Source organism: Meriones unguiculatus, chromosome 9 (assembly GCF_030254825.1).
Source record: "Meriones unguiculatus strain TT.TT164.6M chromosome 9, Bangor_MerUng_6.1, whole genome shotgun sequence".
Classification (NCBI taxonomy): Eukaryota; Metazoa; Chordata; class Mammalia; order Rodentia; family Muridae; genus Meriones; species Meriones unguiculatus.
In genome coordinates this window covers 50,164,217-50,186,420 of record NC_083357.1, presented here as the reverse complement: position 1 = coordinate 50,186,420, position 22,204 = coordinate 50,164,217, and the positions used below count along the sequence as shown (strand labels likewise).

Sequence of the window (22,204 nt, the reverse complement as noted above, 5' to 3'; positions counted from 1 at the left end):
CTCCAAGTGCTGGGATTAAAGAAAGGCATGAACCACCACGCCTGGCTAAATATCTTTTTTATTTTTCAAGACAGGGTTTCTCTGTGTTGGTGTCCTGAATTTGCCTTGAAGACCACGCTGGCCTCCAGGAGTTCCACCTGCCTCTGTCTCCCAGTCCTGGGATTACAGGCGTGTGTCATTGTGCCTGGCTCTGGCTAAATATTTTATTCTTGAATTTCTTTTTAGAATAGGAAAATGTTTCAGTAGGAACTATTAAAGACTATAGTTTGTGTGCTTGCTCCATATGACTGAAATTAACAAGTTTAAGAACATTCTAGGAGGGCTGATAAGATAGCTGAACAGGTGAGGGTGCTTGTTGCCACACTGGATGACCTGAGTTTAATTTTCAGACTTCACAAAGAGATTCTTCAGGTGGTTCTGTGACTTATTTTATTTTTTATTTTTTATTTTTTTTGGTTCTGTGACTTCTAAATGTATACTGTGACATTTTTTCATATGCATGCATGCTCACACACACAAAATAAATTCAAAATTTCAATTATATCCTATCATACATGAGATTCACTTTTTAAACTCATGTTTCAGCTTAATAGCAACAAAGCACTGACATTATTCTTCCTTGTGTCTCCTGACATTCATCACTTCCAAAATGTAAGTAATACACACATTCAATTCAGGTAATTTAAAGAAGTGAAGCCTGCTCTAAGAATATTTTTATTAGATTTCATTAGTACTGGCTCTCAAAACCCTTGAAATTATGTTAGTGCCTTATGTTAGTGTCTTTATTTTATAGAGACTATCTTTAAGCAGTGACATATTTGAGGCGGACTATGAAAGCGACCAGCAGAGTGACACAGAAGAAGATACTTCACCAAGGAAGAAGAAGAAAAAAATAAAGTGCAAAGAGGAGAAAAGTTCAGATGATCTGAGCAAAAAAAAAGCAAAAGTTGGAAAACTAAAAGATAATTTAGGTTTTGATGTAAGGACAAAGAAAAGAATTTTGGAAGTAAAGGAAGAATTAAAGGACACCAAAAAGCCCAAAAGAGATGAAATAAAGGAAATCAAGGAATTAAAGAAAGCTAAAAGGGCTGAATTACGAGATCTAAAACTTAAAATAAGAGACAATCTCAAAGACAACCGCAAAACAAAGAAAGAGAGATATATTGGATCTCTCCTGGAGTCTGAATCACCTACACTTAATGATTCCTTCTTTCCAGAGAATGATAGTGATGACTTTTTTTCTGACAACAGAGAAGAGAATCAAAAAATAAGAACTGTAAAAGATAAAACAGGACAGGATACAGTGCAGGAGGGTATTTTTGAGAAACACTTGGATGACCTTGTAAGTGCTGAGGAGGATGCTGGTGGCCGAGTTAAAAGGAAGAAGAAAAAACCAAGGAAGTTGGAGGAACCCAAAGAGATCAACAACCTAGAAAACATGAACACCTTTTTAGAAAGGAAAACTATACCTAAAAAGCAAAAAAATCAAGACAAAGGCAGAAGTAACCTAGAGTTAAATAAGTTACCATCACCTGTGTCAGCCCAAACCCTGAAGAGTTCCAGACTGAGTGGGGATGAGAAGGGCCTAAGGTCCTCTGACTCGGCAGAGGAGGTAAGTAAGGGCAGTTCAGAACTCGTAGAGTACAGAAGAATGCTTGGTACAGATTATTGCTGGCTTTTTTACGGTCAGGAACTTTTACAGGATTGGCAAAGGAAATGGTCTAACTAGAATAAAGGGTAGTTTTTTTAATATAGTGTCACTGAGGACAGCTGCCTGTGCTCAGATCTTCAAGCGTTTGAACCCGAAGTTTAACAAAAGTCAGAATTTTTGTGGTGGTGTTCAGGTGTTGTGCAGCATTGTACAGTCAGGCCTATTAGCTTCATCAACTTACAAAATGTCATTTTGGGGTATGTATGTGTGTAAAATTTTTGACAGTTTCATACAATGCTTTTTCTTTTTTCTTTAGTTTTTCAAGACAGGGTTTCTCTGTAGCCTTGCCTGTCCTGGACTGAATTTATAGACCAGGCTGGCCTCGAACTCACAGAGATCCAGATACAGTGCATGTTGATTGTATTCACTTTTACTGTCTCCCTAACTTCTTCCAAGTTCACTTAAAGAAAACTCATTGCTAGAAACCGTCAACTCCATAGTCCTCAGGTAGAGATAGGACTTCATGGCTCTCTCCCCTTCTGTGTTAAAATACTGACAGGCTTGATCTTGTGCCTTTCTTTTTCCCTGCCCCTCTTTAAACTATAGCCCAGGCTAGCCTTAAGCTGCTCTTCCTAGAAGTTGGGGTTACAAGTTTAGGTTTCATTTTTATTTTATTTTTTGAGGTGGGGCCTCACTGTGTAGTCCTGGCTGGCCTCAGCCTCCAAGGGATTGAAGACATGTGCAACCATAACTGGCATGGTCTGTGTGGGTGTATTTTTGATATTTTTGTTTATGTGAGTGGATGCCACATGTACGCAGGTACCTGCGAGAGGATGTGAGGTTACTGAGGACCACCCAAACTGTGGTCCTGTAAGAGCTCTAAACCCTGGAGACTGCTCTCCAGCTTTCAGTTTTCGCATCTTGTGAGTTTCTCAGGTTTCAGTACAGAAAGGATGAAGTACACAGAGGACATTACTATTGGTTCTTTTAATTATTACAAAATATTTAATATACCAGTATTATAATAATTTACTTTTATATTTTTTAAAGAAAAATTTCAAAATTAGAAAAATATTTGTCAAAAACTATTAAAAAAAAGATGAATTTCTTTTCATTATTCTTGTTTTTGAAAATGTATCCTAAGAATTTTAAAGAGGGCTAGCTATTTCTGTTAAGGTTTATTAAACTTTTTCCAGTCTTGATGCCTTTTCCTTTAAAAATTTTATGTGATCTTATATATAAAGCATATAAAATAGATAATACAAACCAAACATTTAGTGGTTAACAAATCATTAAGAAATCCATTTTAAAACAACCCCTGGTATATATATACTTTAAACATTTAGCATATAAGTTTGCATAGTAATAAATGTACTTATTCTAATATGAAATTTTAAATCTTGGATGAATATTTGATAGTTCAAAATGCAGTTTTTGGAATTGATCCATATTTTGATTTTATAATTTTGGATAAGTAAAATGCACCTTATACGAGTGTGTAATACAAAATGGCAGATAATTTAGGGCCTTTTAGAAACTGTTCTAATCTCAAGCCAAAAGATTACGAAATAAGGTGGCAGGATGGCCGTAAGTGAACTGGCTGTGTAGCTGAGAATGACCCTGTCTGTCCTCCATGCTTGAGGATCATCAGCATATACTAACATAGCTCACATAGTTTACGTAGCTCTAGGACTTGAACCAAAGGCACTGCACACGTTAGGCAAGCACTGTCTACCAACTGAAACACATGCCAGCCCTCACCGTGATGTTTCTGTAGGAGTGGAAATTTGTACATAAAAACTTACTGTAGTCTTAAGTATGTTGAGGGATCCGCAGGATTGGTAATGTGTGGTAGTATATTTGAGCTTGAACTAATTTTTGGTTGTTGCAAGTTCAAAAATGTGTCTCAGTTTTAAAAATGTTTTACTCCCTTGACAGAAGCGTCAAGTGACCCAGTAGTTGAAACTGTGCTCTATAGAAAGATACCAGGTCCTGTTTAGAAGTATATAACTATAATCTGAGCATTTGGGAAGCTGAAGCAGAGGGATTGGGAATTTGAGGCCAGCATGAGGCTATATAGCAAGACCCTGTCTGATAAAACTTGAAAGAAATATTTGTGTTAATGTTATCCTCAGTGAAAAATTGGTAAGTTTGTCTAGTCATGGGGAAAATGGTTCAGAAAATGCTGGTGTATCAACTTGGGGACTGTTAGAGCAATTGAAACGTAAGGTCAGTGTACCAGAAGGAAAGCTTCGCACGATGTGGTGCAGTTAAAAACCACGTGTACAGTATAAATAAAAGCAAAAGCATTATCTGGGAAGTAACAATAATATAGGGGACTGTAGAGAAATGAAACAGTGATGGTGGCTTATTGTTTTCCTTTTTATTTGTAGGTTGGACATGGTGGCACACATTTAATCCTAGCATTTGGAAGGGAGAAACAGGCAGATCTCTGAGTTCAAGGCCAGCCTGGTCTACAAATTGAGTTCTGTGACAGCCAAGGCTACACAGAGAAAACTTGTCTTAAAAAAAACACTAAAAAAAAAAAAAAAAAAAGGAAAAAAAAAGAAAGAAAGAAAAGATTATTTGTCTGAATGGTTTCTCTGCATATATGTGTGTGCAGTGTGTCTACGTCCGGCCTGCAAAGTCCAGAAAAGGGCATCAGACCCCTGAAACTGGAGCTGTTCATGTGGGTCCTTTATAAAAGCACCAAGTGCTCTTAACTCAGAGCCATTGCTGCAGTTCCAAGATAAGGTTTTTATAGAGTTTACTTCTGTAGCAGTTTAGTTCTCATTGTACAAAAGAGTAGATTTCACAGTGACATTTTTTATACATGTATATGGTGAAGTTGGATCATAAGTTTTTTGTTTATTTGTGAAAAGGTTACTACATAGACCAAGCTGGCTGTGACTTCATGTCCCTGCCTCTGGAGTGCTGGGATTAAAAGTCTGCGCTACCATGTTATGCTCAAACTAAATTCTTAAAAAGAAAATTGGGTTTTGAGTTTTATTTTATACCTGTTTATCATGTCTGAAAGAGTCTTGCTTGAGGGAGCAGTGGGAGGAAAACAGAATTATCAGCTGCTATGTGCTCAAGTATGCATAGACAGAGTTGGATGCCTAAATATTTTGGTTTGCAAATATTACAGTATCAGCTCCTTATCCATTCTTGTTTTGAGTTTTGTATTCATTGTTCTTTAGGAGAAAGAGGCCAGAAAAAATGAACCCAAAGAAAAATGCCAGAAAAGGTATGATTTGATCAAAGAAGAAAAAGGCAGAATGGAGCCAAAGGGATTAAAATGTAAGTATAAAATTAAAATATTTCCATGTTTATTGCCATTATTAAAAATTAATGATTTTATATAGATATGTGTGTCTGGATGTATATATATGTGCATGTGTATGCAGGAGTCTTCAAGGGTTAAAAAAGGACATTGGAGCCTTTGGAATTGGAGATATAGATGGATGTCAGCACTATGAGGGCGCTGGGAACACAGCTGGGGACTTTTGCTAGAGCAGTAAATACTCTGAACTTCTGACCATATCTTCAAGTCATCTTCTACATAAAGAGCTAAGTTAATCCTGAAGATAATCTCTTTTCTACCCTGTAATGCTATAAAATTTTGTTCTTCAAGGAATTTAGAGCTTTACATTTCATTTAATAACTTAGTTTGTTGCTGGGCAGTGGTGCTGTATACCAGTAATCCCAGCAGAGGCAGGTGGGTCTCTGATTTCAAGGCCATCCTTGTCTAAGAGCTAGTTCCAGGATAGTCAAGGCTACACAAAATAACCTTGACTCAGAAAATTATTATAAAGGTTGAGTGTTCCTTCTCTGAAATATTTGGGACCAAAAATGTTTCTGATTTCCTCATTCTGGTTCAGTGATATTTATATGTACATATGTCTCCATGTTTTTGTCTCCTGATACTTGAATTAAGAGTGGAATTTTCCACTTAGAGCTTCATTTTGGCACTCAAGTTGACTTTCGGGACATTTCTGGTTTCTCTAGTGTTTAGTTTATCTTGGTGAGGTTTAGGCAGGTGCATATACACATTGGCCCATTAGGTTCACTGCTCTGTCACTCTCTACCTCAACCCCTTGGGCTAGGGTCTTCCTTCCACTGAGTCTAGAGGTGAGCTGGCAGTCCGCAGCCCCAGCCATTCACTTGTCCAGACCCCACATAGTTGTAGAATTTCAGGCCCTTATAATCTGTTCTGACTTTTATATCTGAGAGTTGGGAACTCAGGCCTTGTAACTACATGACCTTACACGTTAGGCCATCTCTTTAGCTTGCTTGCTTGCTTTCAGATTTATTTATTATTTATACAATATTCTTTCTGAACACAAGATCTTATTATGCATGGTTGTGAGCCACCATGTGTGTGCTGGGAATCGAACTCAGGACCTTTGAAAGAGCAGCAACTGTTCTCCAGCTCTGTTTAGCTTTCTTGAATTTAGTCGTTGTGTTTTGTTTGTTGTTTTGTTTTGCTGTGGTTGTGTTTCTAAGGCTGTCTTCAGCCTCACTGAGACTCCCCTGCCTGCATCTGGGATTAGAGGGGTGCACTATCATACCTGGCCAGCCACACATTTTTAGGACTTTTTTTCCCCTCCCCATGTTGGAGGTGAGTGCTGAGCAGCATCTCCAGTGGTAAATAGATTTTATCTTAGGTCCACACCCAGACATGGCAGTAGTGAAGCCTGTCTCAGCGGCTCATACTTAAAGTATTATAAGAACTGCATTTTGAACAATACAGGAAGCACTTACTATATTTTAGATATTTGTTAGATACTCAAAATACTGTCAAATTAATATTTGGGCAGATGCCCACGGTGAATGCTGCTGATCAGATGTTCTGAACTACACTTCAGTGGTTGTGACAAAGGACAATTGAAGGAGAGGATCTCAGTGATTCTTGCCACCTTTCTTCCTGAGAAAGGCCCATGCATGACTGTCCTAGAGCTTGTGCAGAAGTTGTTTCTGGTGCTGAATGGGGAAAAGCATGGTGTAGGAGCACTGACCATGCGCCTGAGAAAGCTACCAAATTCCACTCGCTTGAACTAAAAATGAAATGCAAGAACAGCTAGGCATATAGATTAGTGGAAGAGTGTGTGCTCAGCATGCAGTGTCTGTGGTTCTATCTTGAACACCAAAAGTGGGGTGAGGGGTTTAGAAAAGAATACATAAAGCACTAGACATTTTATTTTATGTTGGTTTTTCGAGACAGGGTTTCTCTGTTTGACATTGACTGTTCTTGGACTCGCTCTGTAGACCAGGCTGGTCTCAAACCCAGATTCGCCTGCCTCTGCCTCCCAAGTGCTGGGATTAAAGGTGTGCGCCACCGCTGTCCGGCTCTTAAGAATGCTGGTTACAGCTATACTACTGCTAGGTATATACCCAAAGTTTGCTCAAGTACACAAAAGGGATACTTGCTCAACCATGTTTATAGCAGCGTTATTTGTAATAGCCAGAACCTGGAAACAACCCAGATGTCCATCAACGGAAGAATGGGTACAGAAATTGTGGTATTTCTACACAATGGAATACTACTCAGCAATCAAAAAGGAGGAAATCATGAAATTTGCAGGCAAATGGTGGGATCTAGAAAAGATCATTCTGAGTGAAATATCCCAGAAGGAGAAAGACAAACACGGTATATACTCACTTATATAGACCTATAAGATATGATAACATAATGAAATCTATACACCTAAAAAAGATAATCAAGAGAGTGGACATGGGGTAAGATGATCAATCCTCATTTAGAAAGACAGATGGGATGTGCATTGAACGTATGACCGGAGTCTACTGAGTGCATCTGAAAGACTCTAACTATAGTGTTTTCAAAGCAAAGACTTATGACCAAACCTTTGGCAGAGTACAGGGAATCATAAGAAAGAAGGGGAGTTAGTCTGATACGGAAAGGATAGGAGCTCCACAAGGACCAAATAAATCTGGGTACAGGGTCTTTTCTGAGACTGACATTCAACCAAGGACCATGTATGGATATAACCTAGAACCTCCACTCAGATGTAGCCTATGGTAGCTCAGTAACCAATTGGTTTCCCAAAGTGAGGGGAACAAGGACTATTTCTAACAGGAACTCAATGACTGTCTCTTTGGCCTCCCCACCCCCCCAAGGGAGGAGCAGTCCTGTTAGGCCACAGAGGAGGGCTTTGCAGCCAGTCCTGAAGATACCTGATAAAACAGGATCAGATGAATGGGGAGGAGGTCCCCCCCATCAGTGGACTTGGAAAGGGGCACGGTGGAGATGAGGAAGGGAGGAAGGGACTGGGAGGGAATGAGGGATCGGGACACAGCTGTGATACAGAGTTAATAAAATGTAACTGATAAAAAAAAATAAAATTAAAAAAAATCACTAATAAATAATAATTTTCATGAGCTAAATATCAGGTAAAAAAAAAAAAAAAGAATGCTGGTTACATAGGTTTTTACTAGCAGGGATATTGGAAACCAGACTCAAGAATACTCCACATACATGAAATAAATGGTAGTTCTATTTAAGGCAAAACTGCACTTGAAATTGGCATACAGTATGAAGAATCTAGTCTGGTAGAGTATGTCCAGCATGCACAGGGAGATTAATTTCCCCTCTTCCCCACAAAAAAGAAAGAAAAAATGAAGGAAGAAAAACCTATTTAAGTAGATTTGAATACTCCTTTGTCACAGCTTTCTCAATACTGAAGTCAATAAAAAACCAATTGAAACAACTTGTGACTATCATAGTAAATCTTTGCTTCATAACCACGGCAAGTATTAGTAAAGCTACAGAAAAACATGTTTATTCAGTATGGATACAGATTTTCTTTTGATTGTAACATAAATTTACAACTCCAGGTTAACCATTGGCTTTAATTTTTGTACTTAGCATTTAAAGAAATCAGAAGTGCATTTGATTTATTTAAAAAAACAACAGAAGAAAAAAATGATGTTCTTGAGAATAATTGGAAAAGAGAAGAAATACCACTGGATTATAAAACTACAGATGATTCCAAAACCAAGGACAAGTGTTCACTTAAAGAAAGAAGAACGACTAAAGAAGAGACTGACACTTGGGCACACATAGCTGCAGAGGGGGATCAGGAAGCTGCGGACAGTGTGTGCCAGACGGATGAGACTTCTGGTGAGCTTGCCTGTCATTTTTCAGATAGAGTGGTTTCCGAGTATTGACTTTATTCCGCTCTCCTGAGTAACTTAATGTTGGAGACTCCAGTCATTCTCTGACATCTAAATGCATCAAATATTCTAAGTTCCTATAATACACTTATCAAGAAGATTTCTATTTTCCAGCTTAATTTTGTTGGTGTTGTTTTTCAAGACAGGATTTTTCTGTGTAGCCTTGTCTGTCCAGCAACGCACTGTTGTATGCCAGCCTGTCTCTGCCTCCCGAGTGCTAGGGATTAGAGTGTGCCACCACCACCTGGCCCAGCTTCATCTTTCTTTCTTTTGTTCTTTCTCTCTCTCTCTCTCTCTCTCTCTCTCTCTCTCTCTCTCTCTCTCTTTTTCAGGACAGGATTTCTCTATGTAGCCTTGGCTGTCCTGGACTAGGCTGCCCTCAAACTCCCAGAGATCCTTCTACCTCTGCCTCCCTTTTAGATATCTGAAAGATTTTTCTGTGAAGGGGTGCTGGGATCAAAGGCATGCGCCACCACACCTTAATTTTTATTTTGAGATTTCATTCCAAAATGATCATGTAAAAGCTGCGCATGGTAACAGCAGCCCTCAGTAGGTAGTGGCGAGAGGACTGAGAATTAAAGGTCATTTTCAGCTCCATAGGGAGTTGAAGGACATGTAGCCATGAATCAGTATCCTATTTCTACCTCCTGAGTGTTGGATACTAGATGTGTACCATCGCTCCTTGCTGTGTATTTTTAACTTTGCAGAAAATAGGTAATATAAATGAGACTTTAGTGTGTTAACATTTCAGAATGAAAAGTTCTTGTGTAGAATATAAAATACAAAAGCATGGGAAGGAGGAACTTAAGAGTGTATCTGTATAATCAGTAAGAATGAGATATTATTGTTTTAAAACAAAATCTCAATCATTTGGATTTTACCAATGAAGTCTCAGGAGCCAGATGCTGGGGTGAAAACCTGCTCTCTCAGAGAGGCAGAGAGAGCACCCAGCTGACCTTCCTACTCAGCTGATGTCCCAGAAGGAAAAAGGCCTGTTTTCCTTTTCCATGCTGTCTTACGTACCCTCAACTAAATGTCCCTCCTTTCTGTTTACTTAACATTTACTCCTGGTTACTTGCTCTTGACCTATAAATGACTTTATTTAGCTCTTGGATTAAAGGTGTGTACTAGGGCTGAACCATGCCACAAATACTTGTTTACATAAACAGAAAGCTCTAGATCAAAAGACTGAGCTATACCACAAATAGAAACAGGTTTTTCCAGTTCATATTCTTGGGGTTCACATTGTGATCAAATACCCTGTGTGATGACACACCTATAATCTCAGCACTCAGGAGGCAGAGGCAGGTAGATGTGAGTTCAGGATAGTCAGGGCTACTATACAGAGAAACCCTGTCTGGAAAAATCAAAAGGAAAAAAAAAATCTCTTGATCTTATTTGAAATTGTATAATCTGTGAATCCCAAGGAATAGATTTAAAATCTTTTTCTTTAAATACTTTGTTATTGTTGTTGAGACAGAATGTCACTACGTAGCCCTGGTTGGCCTGGAGCCCCTATACGTAAACCAGGCTGTGCCTCCTGCTCACAGCAGTTCTGTCTCTGCTTCGCAGATTCGGAGATTAAAACACCCAGTCTTATTTTATTACTGAAAAAAAGATTTTAGTTTTATTTTTGTGAGTGTGTTCCACATAAATGCCTGATAACCAAGGAGGTTAGAAGAGGGCATTGGCTTCCTGGGAACTGTAGTTACCAGGTAATGAGCCACCATGTAGGTGCAGGAACTGAACCCCAATCCTGTCAACTCATCTATGTCGCAAGGCCTCTAGTAAGTCTGTCTGTCCCTGGTCATTCTTTTTAGAATCACATTGCTTCTAAACATTTACATTAAGTCATTCTTTATGTGTAAACCATTCCATTCTGTATGAAAATACAAATCATTGCTTATGCTTCCCTTCCTGCTAGAAACCAAATGCTTGTACAGGGCAACAAGGCCTTACCTCATGTTTACTGACAATCTACTCCTATAGCTCATGACCTTCAGGCCCTGAGCACTAAAATGTACTTGTTCAACCCTTACTTATTGCATCATATACCTGACTTGCACACTCAGGGTGGTCTAACATGTCTACATGTTACTTTACTAAAATGAAAACCAGAGCAGGGACTGAGGGCTCATACCCAGAATGCCAGCACTTGAGAGACAGAGGGGGTGAGACAGAGCAGATTCCCAAGGCTGTACAGAGAAACCCTGTCTCAACTTCCTCCCCAAAGTGAAATACTAAAATTTAACTGTAGTATACACAAACATTTGTTTTAAATGTGACAAACTTAATAATCATATGATTTCGTGAGTTATTTTATACTACTTCTTAAGATTGTACATTAATGATGTTTTTGTGTATTCTAGATGGCAGGCAACAGGTTTTGAGTTTGGGTATGGACCTGCAGTTGGAGTGGATGAAATTAGAAGATTTTCAGAAGCATCTTGATGGGTCAGATGAGACCTTTACCACAACAAATAAGATTACAAGCAGTGAGTGATTTGCAAATTATTTGGCTCTTCTACAAATCTAGAGTTATTAACTCTAACACATCTGTCTTTTCATTATAGATTTGTTGAGGGATGCCGTGAAAAATGGAGATTATATTGCTGTGAAGGTCGCACTGAACTCCAATGAAGAGTACAACTTGGATCAGGAGGTACTATGCTTTGGTGGGGGCAGATCTCACAAAGACTGTACAATATGGGCAGTTATTTTCTTAGAAAAGTGTTACATGATCATATTTTAAAGGTCAAATACCTTAGACCGTATAGTTGTCCATTAGATTCCTTAAACTGTCAACCCTCCAGTTGATGATCTCACTGGGTTTTGTGATATATTGTTTGTTTTTCTGTTACTATAATAAAATGCTCTGACCAGAAGCAACTTAAAGAAGGGAGACTATCTTCCCCACCAGCACCACCAACTGGAAAGCAGGTGTTTAGATACTTGAGTGTTGGAGGTTGGTCTGATGCTTGTCACTGGCCCTTAAGATCTGGTTACACCTATCTTTCTTTTGTAAACCTGCCTAAGACATCTGACTGGTTGGTTAAACAGCCTATAATCTGGGCAGGGCAGAATGAGATAGACATGCTAGGTTTCCAGACTTTTGAGGACAAACAAATCATGAGTATCAAGGGGCAGACAGACAGACAGGAAGAGAGGAGGAAGGAGGAGGCCACCATGGGTTAGCATGGGGAAAACCATGTGGGTCTGGAGAAGGGACCCCAATGATGGCATGAAAAGGCCCAGATAAAGAATAAAAGAAAGTACCATGGGATTATTGATGAAAGGTAGTCCGATTTGGAGGATTAAGGCAGATGGCATTGGATGGGGGCTGGGAGATGGATGGTAAGGGTATTGAGACAGTGTAAGTGAAATATCTGCCCGGCCCAGGTAAATAAGGCAATTATAAATCTAACAGTTGTCTGTGTCTTATTATTTGTGATAGCAGGTTAAACAATACTGCCTTGATAATCTTAGGGCCAGTAATATATAGCCCAAAACCTTTCTTTTATTTACTACAACACTTGAGTCTATGGGGGACATTTCTCACTCAAACCATGCCTGGGGATTATTTTATGCTGAAGCAATAAGAGGTGTAAAAGAACTTCCTTGGGGCTGTTTATGTGGTTGTTACTTGATTTTGATGATATAGCCCAGCTTTTCATGTCACTCAAGATCTTTTATATCAATGTATGTGAATTTTTGCTTTTTCTTTTTACATGGAAGCATATTAGTTTTTTCCTCCTCTCATTTTTAGATGAGATATTAATTGTTGGGAATTTTTTCTTTTGAAATAGAATCTCATTATATAGCCAGGCTAGCCTTGAACTTGCTGTGAATTCTCTTGCCTAAGCTTCTTAAGCACATACGACTATACTGTCTCATCTTCCTTAGACAAGATTATATGATTATGTTCTCATAGGATTTTTGCTTTAATGATATATTTTTAATTTTTAAAAATCTTTAATCTTTATTTGTTGGTGGGGAAAGTGTATGTCACTTAATTAACATTTTTTGAGCCAGGCCAGTGTAGACAGGCTGTGTAAACAAGGATGACCAACATCTGAGTCTCCTACCCCTATCAGGTGAGTGTTGGGATTATGAGTGTGAGTCACCACATTTAAATTTTACACTCATGAAACTCTTACTCTTACCATTTTAAATAATGCTTTGGATTTCACAGGAGAGAACTGAGCATCTGGCTCAGTTTGCCATTCATTTTATACCAAGAAAACTTGATATAGAATTTATTGCAAAGGGGGGGGGTTGGGGATTTATCTCAGTGGTAGAGCACTTGCCTAGCAAGCGCAAGGCTCCTGGGTTCAGTCCTCTGCTCTGGGGGAAAAAAAAAAAAGACAAAATAACAAAAATAATTTATTGCTGGGAATTTATTTAATGTTTGAAAAGATTTATTTATGTATTTTATGTATATGCGTGTTTTTTTTTTCCTGTACACCAAAAGAAGGCATTAGATCCCATGGGACTACAGATAGATGGCTGTGAGTTGCTTTGTGGGTGCTGGGAATTGAGACCTCTGGAAAGCAGCTGGTCCACTTACCTGCTGAGCCGTCTCTCCAGCCTCTATTTCATTTTTTATTTAAGATACTTCATTTAATGTGTGTGAGTGTCTGCCTAAGCTTATGTACATTGGCATTGCAGGATCCTCCAGTGTTGGAGTCACGGAGAGCTGTGAGCCGCCATGTGGGTGCAGGGAACTTAACTGTGTGCTCTGGAAGAGAGCTGGTGCTCTTACGCACTGAGCCGTCTCTCCAGCCCCTTAACCCACCCCATCCCCCTTTGCCCAGTCTGTCCTAAACGTCAGTGTCTATGTAGTTCAAGTTAGCTCCAAACTTGTAGAAATCCTGCTGCCTCTGCCTTCTGAGTGCATGAGCCACCATACTCATTGATTATACAGGAGGATTATAACTTTTGTGTGTGTGGAGGGGGAGAGTTCAACACATGGTTTCTCTGTGTAGTCTTGACTGTCCTAGACTCGCTTTGTAGACCAGCCTGGCCTCAAACTCACAAGAGATCCTCTTGCCTCTACCTCCCCAAATGCTGGAATGTCAGGCATGTACACTGTGGCTGGCAATAGAAATGGATCTTAAAAATTAGGTGGCAAGCCTTTGAGGAAAACAGTGGCCTCTATATGCGTGCATACACATAAGCATGTACTCTTCCTCCTATGATCACATAAAACATTCTAAAGATTTTAGATTCTGACTACTTAGTAGTATATTTTAGTAAGCAGCCTAACCTAAGCAGATGCCTAAATCAATGTACTTCAGTGATTTTTCCTTGAAATATCTTCCAGAAGAGACTTGCTTCTAAAATGCTTCTGATGAAAGACTAACATGGTTTCTCATTAACAAACTGTCACAGGATTCTAGTGGGATGACACTGGTGATGTTGGCCGCGGCAGGAGGGCAGGATGACCTCCTGAGACTCCTTATCACCAAAGGTGCAAAAGTGAATGGGCGCCAGAAAAATGGGACCACAGCCCTCATTCATGCTGCTGAGAAGGTTTGAGACTTGATTGCATGAAGGGACACTGAGAATTTTTTTTTTTTTTTTGTAATGAAATAGAATGGTCATATGTCACTTAGCCCTACTTTATGGTTTCAGTGGGTCTGTGACTTGTGAATTAATTTCTTTTTTTTTTTTTCTGAATTTATTTTTTTTTTTAATTTTATTTTTTTTTATCAGTTACATTTTATTAACTCTGTATCCCAGCCGTGTCCCGATCCCTCATTCCCTCCCAGTCCCTCCCTCCCTCCCTCCCTCCCTCATCTCCACCGTGCCCCTTTCCAAGTCCATTGATGGGGGGGACCTCCTCCCCATTCGTGAATTAATTTCTGCTATTAGCAGTACTTTATAATCAGATTCAACATGTGACTTGCCTAGTTGGTAATTTATAATGAATGCAAACTCTAGTTATACTGCCAGAATCAGTCGTAAATGATTTAGAGGACTCACGTGTGGAATTTCTCACATGCAAGCCAGGGTTAGGCTTCAGTAGTACTTGCTGACACATGAGTGAAGGACCAGGCTGAGAAGGTGGGCTCCTGTGGCCCTACAGTGATGAATCAGGGAGATGGTGGCCGGCCAGTCCCCTGCATGGAATACAATCTGCTGGGTCTTTCTTGGCTGTAAAACATCTAAAAGGTAGGTCTGTCTTTTAACAAAGTCTTGTAATGAAGTTTGTTTCTTATTTTTTAATAGAACTTTTTAACCACTGTGGCTATTCTTTTGGAAGCTGGAGCTTTTGTAAATGTCCAGCAAAGCAATGGTGAGACTGCACTCATGAAAGTAAGTCTTCAGTTTCACACTGGGTGTTCATGTTAGTGCTTCAGACTGGGAAAAGCATAGAACAAGGTAGTCCCTGGGATTCAGCAGCTCCTACATAGTAGAAGTGGATCAGCAAAGCAGTAGAGAATGGTTGGGTCAGTGATGCACAGGAATACTCAGTCTGAGGGACCTAGCCAGCATCATGGGATGGAGGTGATGGGCACTGAGTCAGCAGAGGAAATGGATCAGGAGTTGGGGAAATAGAAGGGACTGTGGTGTTTCAGTAAATGAGAACTCTGTGCTGGAAAGAGGCAGACAGATCCAAGATTGCAATGAGTGGAACTTAAGATTTACAGATGGGTGTCTTGAGTGGTTTCTAGACTAGTCGATTCTCATTACCCAAGGCAGAATACAGAGTTTGTCTGCTAAGCTAGACAGAGACAGCCATTTCCTAGAAGCAATTAATATGTCCAAGGCCAGTTAAGGAACTGACCTCAGCAGCTGAATGCGGTGGTACATGCCTAATCTCAGCACATCAGCTAAGTTCAAAGCCAGCTTGGTCTACAGAGCAAGTCCAGGACAGCCAAAGCTACAAGTCTCAAAAAAAGAAAAAAAAGAAAAGAAACTGACATCAGAGTTCTATTATTCAGCTTAATGACTTCTGTCCAGCAGGAGTTGGGTAATATGCCAGAGATGCCCCAAAGTTGTGGTGGCAGTAAAAGCAGTATCTCTATAGTCACATGAAAGGGTGTTCAGCATCCATCTTCGTGGGTTTAGAGGCCTGGGAGTAGGAAAGGAAGATGATGTGCTCATTTTGTATTTGGCAAACCCGTCTTTGGAGCTGCGGCTTTACAGAGATTTGAGTTGAAAGTCCCACGACCCTGCTTGTACCTTTCTTTGAACGGTAGGTTGCACGTATGTCCCTGGCCTCCACCCAGAGCGGCCATTCCTTTGCAGTAGTTCCAGGTTTCTGGCTCTAGTGCTGCTACAACTCAGCAGGTCCAGGTGTCCATAGGTGTTTTCTCTCTTCCCTGAGGTACAGCTTTGCATAAGCTGTGCTTTGAGCAGGAACTTGTCTGCAATACCAGGTTCTACTCTGTCAGTGCGTGAATTAGATTACAGTACAACCCCAGGCTTGTCCTGAACTCTTGTGTTCTAGTAACCTGGATTCCTTCTTTCTTCTGGGCCTCCTGTTAGACCCTTAGGTCTAAGCCTTGGTCATTGCTTTGTGATTCCTCCCTATTCCTGATTTTGGTTTGTGTAAATAGTCCTTTTCTTCAGGGGTGAGCTTGTGTGTCTGTTACGACCACATAGGTACATCAGAGGTGGCACCTCAGAGTACTGTCTGAGAAACTGCTAGACAGCAGACACTTACACCTCAGTAGAAGGAAGAGCACAGGGAAGGGGATACCAGCATTTTCCACCGAGCTATTCATGATTGGGTGTGTTCCAGAGGGCACTTGGGAGATTGAGGAAGAAGTGCCCAGATTAAAGGGTAGGCTTGTTTGAATGTTCAGTGGAGAGAGTGGATTCAGGATGAGACAGACAGTTTGCAGACTTGTAGGGAGGTTCCTGAAGTGAAGTAATATTAGTCTGTACCTAAATAGCGACAGGGATCTAGCGAGCGTTCTTTAGCATTTTAGGAGATCGAATTCACAGAACAGAGCAGGTGCTAGCTGATTTTTCTGAGTTAGGGAAGGAAAAGTAGGCTTCGGAGAAAGATGGTGGGACAGTCAATGAAGGTTTAGGGAGTCTGGCCAAGTGTCAGTTTGTGCCCTGGGGACTGAGCTCCTCCTCACAGCAGCCTCTAGCGAACTCCTCTGTGCTGCCCTGTTGCTAATGCTTGCTAGGACCTGGCCTCAGATGTCTTCCCTTTCTTGTATTTGCTCTCTGAGAAAGACCTGCCAGACTGTGGAGAGACTGAAGTGACTGAAGTGGTTCACAGTAAGAAATGCCGCTTCTCTCCGATCTAGGCATGCAAAAGAGGAAATTCGGACATTGTGCGCCTTGTGATTGAATGTGGAGCAGACTGCAACATTTTGTCAAAGCACCAAAATAGTGCATTGTATTTTGCAAAACAGTGTAACAATGTGCTTGTGTACGAACTGCTGAAGAGCCACTTGGAGATGTAAGTGTCAGGTGAATGTGCCATGGTTCAGAGTGGGATAACAGCTATTAGAAGACATCGTATTTGGAGAGGTTTGTGTTGGAAAATGTTCAAAAAAGATTATCCTGTTGTGTTTCTCACTTCAGTAGATTGTGCATTTAGTGGCATATTTACTACTTTTGTGCAAGTTCTTAAAGTCTTAGAAACACCTGGAACATCTCCTTAAAAATGCTAAGTCTAGGACTGGAGATGAAGCTCAGTTAGTAAAGTGCTTACCTAGTATGCTCAGAGCAGAGCCCTGGGTTTAGTCCTCAGTGTTTCCTAAAACCAGGCATGGTGGCACATGCCTGTAACGGCATTTAGGAGGTTAGAGAAAGAAGATGTAGAGGTCGAGGTAGTCAGTCCTTGGCTACATAGCTAGTTCGTACCAGTCTAGACTATGTTAAGACTCAAAAGTTAAGTCTACTTTTAAATTGACATTTCCCTCGTGTGTACCTGCACCTGTGCGCAGGCCTATGGAGACCAGAGGCTGACAACCATGTCTTCCTCACTTTTCTCTCATCCTAGTCTGACAGCTTGTCTAAAGAATCCCGAGAAGCCAGTTCATCCCTTCTTTCCTCCGAACACAGCGGGTAGCTGCAGAGAGCCTGGGAGAGGAGTGGCCAGCCATCTATCTCCCTTTGCTCAGGTCTGAGCTCTCCACTTCTGATTTCTCACTCATGCATTAAACAAGCACTGAGTGGATTTCTGTGCCAGATACTGTTTCAAAGCATAGATTATGAAGACTGAGTAAAAGTTCCCCTTGTACAACTCCTGTTTTCTAATAAGAGGAGATGGATGAAAAGGAAATTGAAAGACCGCTTATGAGAGGAAATCCAAGTGAGGCCAGAGTTATAGTTCCTTTTCACAAAGGTGGTGCTGGGTTGTGTGGATCAACTATAATTGCAGTCACTTAGGTGGCTAAAGCATACAGATTGTAAGTTCAAGCCCTACTTGGGATACAGAATGAGTTCAAGGCCAGTCTGGGCAATGTAGTAAAGTCCTGCATCGACATAGAGTAAAGAGGTGGCTCATTGGTAAGAGTGCTCGCTGGGCACCCATGAGGACCAGAGGTTAGCCCACATGTCAACAAGGTGGGTAGTCATGGTCTCACTCCTACCTGTAACCACAACACTGATGTTGGAGATGGGAGGTTATTGGGTATTTCTGGCTGCAGCCTAACTGGATACTGAGTCCCAGATTTAGGGAGCGAACTGCTTTGAAGGAATAGAGCAGAGAGTGATAAAGGATGACACAGTGCTGTCCTCTGACTCCACATGGGTATGTGCACACATGTGCACCCACAACACAAAAATCAAAAACGTAGTTTCTGAAAGGTGAAATCAGGGCTAGGACAATTGTTTTAGACATGTGCAAGGGCCTAGGCACTGCAAAAATAATAATAATAATAAAGTTAAAAAGCAACTCTGGCGGGTGGGGCACACCTTTGATCCCAGCTCTCAAGAGGCAAAGGCAGGCAGATCTCTTGAGTTCCAGGCCAGCCAGGGCCACACAGAGAAACCCTGTCTCAAAAAACAAGTTTAGAAGCAAAGTTAGTGGGTAGTGTTTATGGTTATTGTACAGTGAGAGTCCATCTTTTGGTGCCTGCCATTTGTGGGGGGATAAAGGAAAGGTAGGGGCTCACGTATTCCAGTCCAGCCTCAAACTCTCTGTAGTTGAGGCTGGCCTTGGGCTTTTTTTTCTGTGTAGCCTTGGCTGTCCTGGACTCATTTTGTAGACCAGGCCAACCTCCAATGCATGCCTGCCTCTGCCTCCCAGAGTGTTGGGATTACAGCTGTGTGCCAGTGCTCCCCGCTAATGGCCTTGAACTTGTGATCTTCCTAGTCTTTCTCCTGAGTACTAGGGTTATAGATGCATGCCACCACATCTGATTTATGTGATGCTAATCATCAAAGTCTGGGTTTCATACATTCTAGGCAGATGAGCTACATTCCCACCCCGTAATGTATATATTTTAAATTTTAATTGTACAGTGCGATACAGTGTGATAATACAGTACACCATGTGTAATGATCACTGAAGTTTTTTAATTTGCTAACAATAATTACAGTTCTTTATGTGGTACAGTGTAATAATTCAGTACACCTACATTAACTCACTCTAGCCTAGGCTGTCTTCAAACTGACGGCAATCCTACATGAGCATTCTGAGTTTTGAGGCATGAGTCCAAACCCAGCTATTACATTAACAGTCTTCTGGTCTTCTCTTACTAGGCTTTCGAGAGTTGCAGAAGAAACAATCAGGGACTATTTTGAATCTCGCCTTGCTCTACTAGAACCTGTTTTCCCCATAGCATGTCATCGGCTCTGTGAGGGGCCAGATTTCTCAACGGATTTCAATTACAAGCCCCCTCAGAACATACCAGAAGGTAAGTAGATGTCTCTTTCAAACTTAAGTGTTTAAAGTTATAGCCTGTAAAAATGTTTGCTCCTAAATAAAACCTTTCTGTTGAAGGAACTCTTTCACAGACACCACTGTGTGGTAGCTGGCAAGAGGCATCCTATGCCCCTTTATCTGCCACTGAGTCCTTTTTAAGATGGATACTGGTTCTTCATAATTACAGCTGTTTGCTGAGTTTTGTTAAAAGACAGCTTTATAATTCTAAGCCTACAATCTTAATTTTTCTCCCAATTTTAATATAGTCAGTGGGTTACCCCTTGTTTGGCTTATTTTTGTTTTGTTGCTTTTTTGAGACAGGGTCTGTCTCACTGTGTAGCCCTGGCTGGCCGGGAACTTGTTATGTAGATCAAGCTAGCCTTGAACTTAAGAGATCTACCTGCATTAGCCTCCTGTATATTTGGATTTAAAGGTATGTTCTACCATGTCTGACTTTGGTGGGGGGTTTTTTGTTTGTTTATTTAATAGTCTTGGTCCAATACTCCTGTCTCAGCCTTCTGAGAGCTGGGATTACAGTCATGAGTCATTACCTGGCATAACTTTTTAAGAAAACCTGGGAGGGGGTGCGGTGAGGACTGCCCCATCCCATTGGAGTTAATGACAGAGCTATAAGCAGTTATATGGTGTCTGGGGGCAGCTCTTCAGGGGTGGAGCTACCAGTAAGTTGCCCCTGATTAAGTAACTACCTCGAAACCTTAATTAGAATGTGGTGGGCATCGAAACAAAGGTAGGAGAGGAACCTATTGGGAAGAAACAGTTTGGTGGACGGTGGGGAGTAGGGAATTAAGACTAATGTATGAGACTGTGAAAAGTCAGAGCTGCTGCCCGAGTTGAGTCATCAGAACCCACACGGTAGAAGAGAACCTTCTCCAAAGGGTTGTCCTCTGTCCTCCCCCATGGTAGAAGAGAACCTTCTCCAAAGGGTTGTCCTCTGTCCTCCCCCATGGCACACTCAAGGAGGGCAGAGAACATTGTCCTCTGTCTCCCCCATGGCACACTCAAGGAGGGCAGGGAACACTGTCCTCTGTCTCCCCCATGGCACACTCAAGGAGGGCAGGGAACACTGTCCTCTGTCCAACCCCATGGCACACTCAAGGAGGGCAGGGAACACTGTCCTCTGTCTCCCCCATGGCACACTCAAGGAGGGCAGGGAACACTGTCTTTCTTTTAAGTGGGAAATAGGGCCCTGGCCATTTCGTTACACACCCTTATCCTCAGTTTAAAAATGTGTATTTAGACTTGTGAGATAACCCAGTCGGTGAGGCTTCTGCCAGCAAGCCTGATGACCTGAGTTTGATCCCTAAAACCTACATGGTAGAAAGAGAACCAACCTCCAAAGTTGTCCTCTGGCCTCCATACACCACGTGCTATGTGGGCTCATGCACACAGAATAAGGTAGGGTTTTTTTTTTTTTTGTGAGTTGCCACGTGGGTGCTGGGAATTGAACCCTAGTCCTCTGGAAGAGCAGTCAGTACTCTTGAGCCATCTCTCTGGCCAAGTATTTTGTTTTGAAATTTTTTTTAATGCATTGCTGTAACCTACATTATAATACGGCATTTAGGTGGTTTGTTGCTACTGATATGCAGACATGCATTTGAAGACTTCCAGGAAATAAAACAGACACGTATATTTATTTATGCATGCCCAATGTAAGGATAAAAATTTTTAATGTGTACTCCTAAGTCAGGTGTGGCTATCTGCACGTGCAATCCTAGCACCTAGAACATTTAAAACATTATACATTTGTGTGCAAGTGTGCATCATGGTGCATATGGGGGTCAGAACACTTTGTAGATGGAGCTCAGGTTGCAAGGCTTGGTGGATAAGTCTTTTAACTTGAAGAGCCATTTGTGTGTGTGTCCTGTCACATACACAAACGGGATTTTAAAATATTTTTTTTTCCATTACATTTTTGTTTGTGGGTATGCTTGTGCCAGGGTACAGTTGCAAATGTAAACAGTTTCTGGGAGTTCTCTCCTTCCACATATGAGTTCTTTGGGAGCCAAATGCAAGTGGTCAGGCTTGGTGGCAGCAGCATGGTCACTTCCCATCTCCCTGGCAACCTTAGCACTAAAGAGGCTCAGGCAGGAGGCTCCTATGTCCAGCACAGCATTTCCCTAGCATGCAAGTGCCTGAGCTGGGTCTGAGCGTTGACATAAACTGCGTTAGTGGTCCATCCCTGTAAGCCCAGCACTCAGGAAGTGGAGGCAAGACAGTCAGGATTTAAAGGTTATCTTTTTGGACAGTATTGAATTCAAAGCTATCCAGGGCTACGTGCAATCCACCTGCCACAAAGTGAATTCAAAGTGAAAATTAAATTCAAAGCAATTCAAAGTGAATTGCTGCATTGTTAGTTAATTAGGTGTAGTTTTGTATTTTTAGATAGGGTCTCTGTGTAGCTTGGGTTTGTTTTGAACTCCGAACAGACCTTCCTCCTCTTAAGCACTGGGCTTATAAGCACACAATATCATGACTGGCTCATGATTTGTAGCTTTGAA

General features: G+C 41.1%; 1 protein-coding gene across 3 annotated transcripts in view; it reads left to right on the top strand.

Moving 5' to 3' along the window:
* Nucleotides 1-22,204, top strand: part of Mphosph8 (M-phase phosphoprotein 8) — a 31,554-nt gene that overhangs the window by 6,000 nt on the left and 3,350 nt on the right. For 2 of the 3 annotated variants that reach the window (XM_060391143.1, XM_021663823.2), the window contains exons 3-11: nt 794-1,612; nt 4,852-4,951; nt 8,538-8,792; nt 11,215-11,340; nt 11,419-11,507; nt 14,237-14,377; nt 15,077-15,163; nt 17,116-17,270; nt 19,523-19,677. In XM_060391143.1, the coding sequence (XP_060247126.1) occupies nt 794-1,612; nt 4,852-4,951; nt 8,538-8,792; nt 11,215-11,340; nt 11,419-11,507; nt 14,237-14,377; nt 15,077-15,163; nt 17,116-17,270; nt 19,523-19,677 (1,927 nt within the window). Of the gene's footprint in view, nt 1-793; nt 1,613-4,851; nt 4,952-8,537; nt 8,793-11,214; nt 11,341-11,418; nt 11,508-14,236; nt 14,378-15,076; nt 15,164-17,115; nt 17,342-19,522; nt 19,678-22,204 lie in introns of those variants that run through there. The other variant, XR_009594186.1, reaches the window with a different exon arrangement.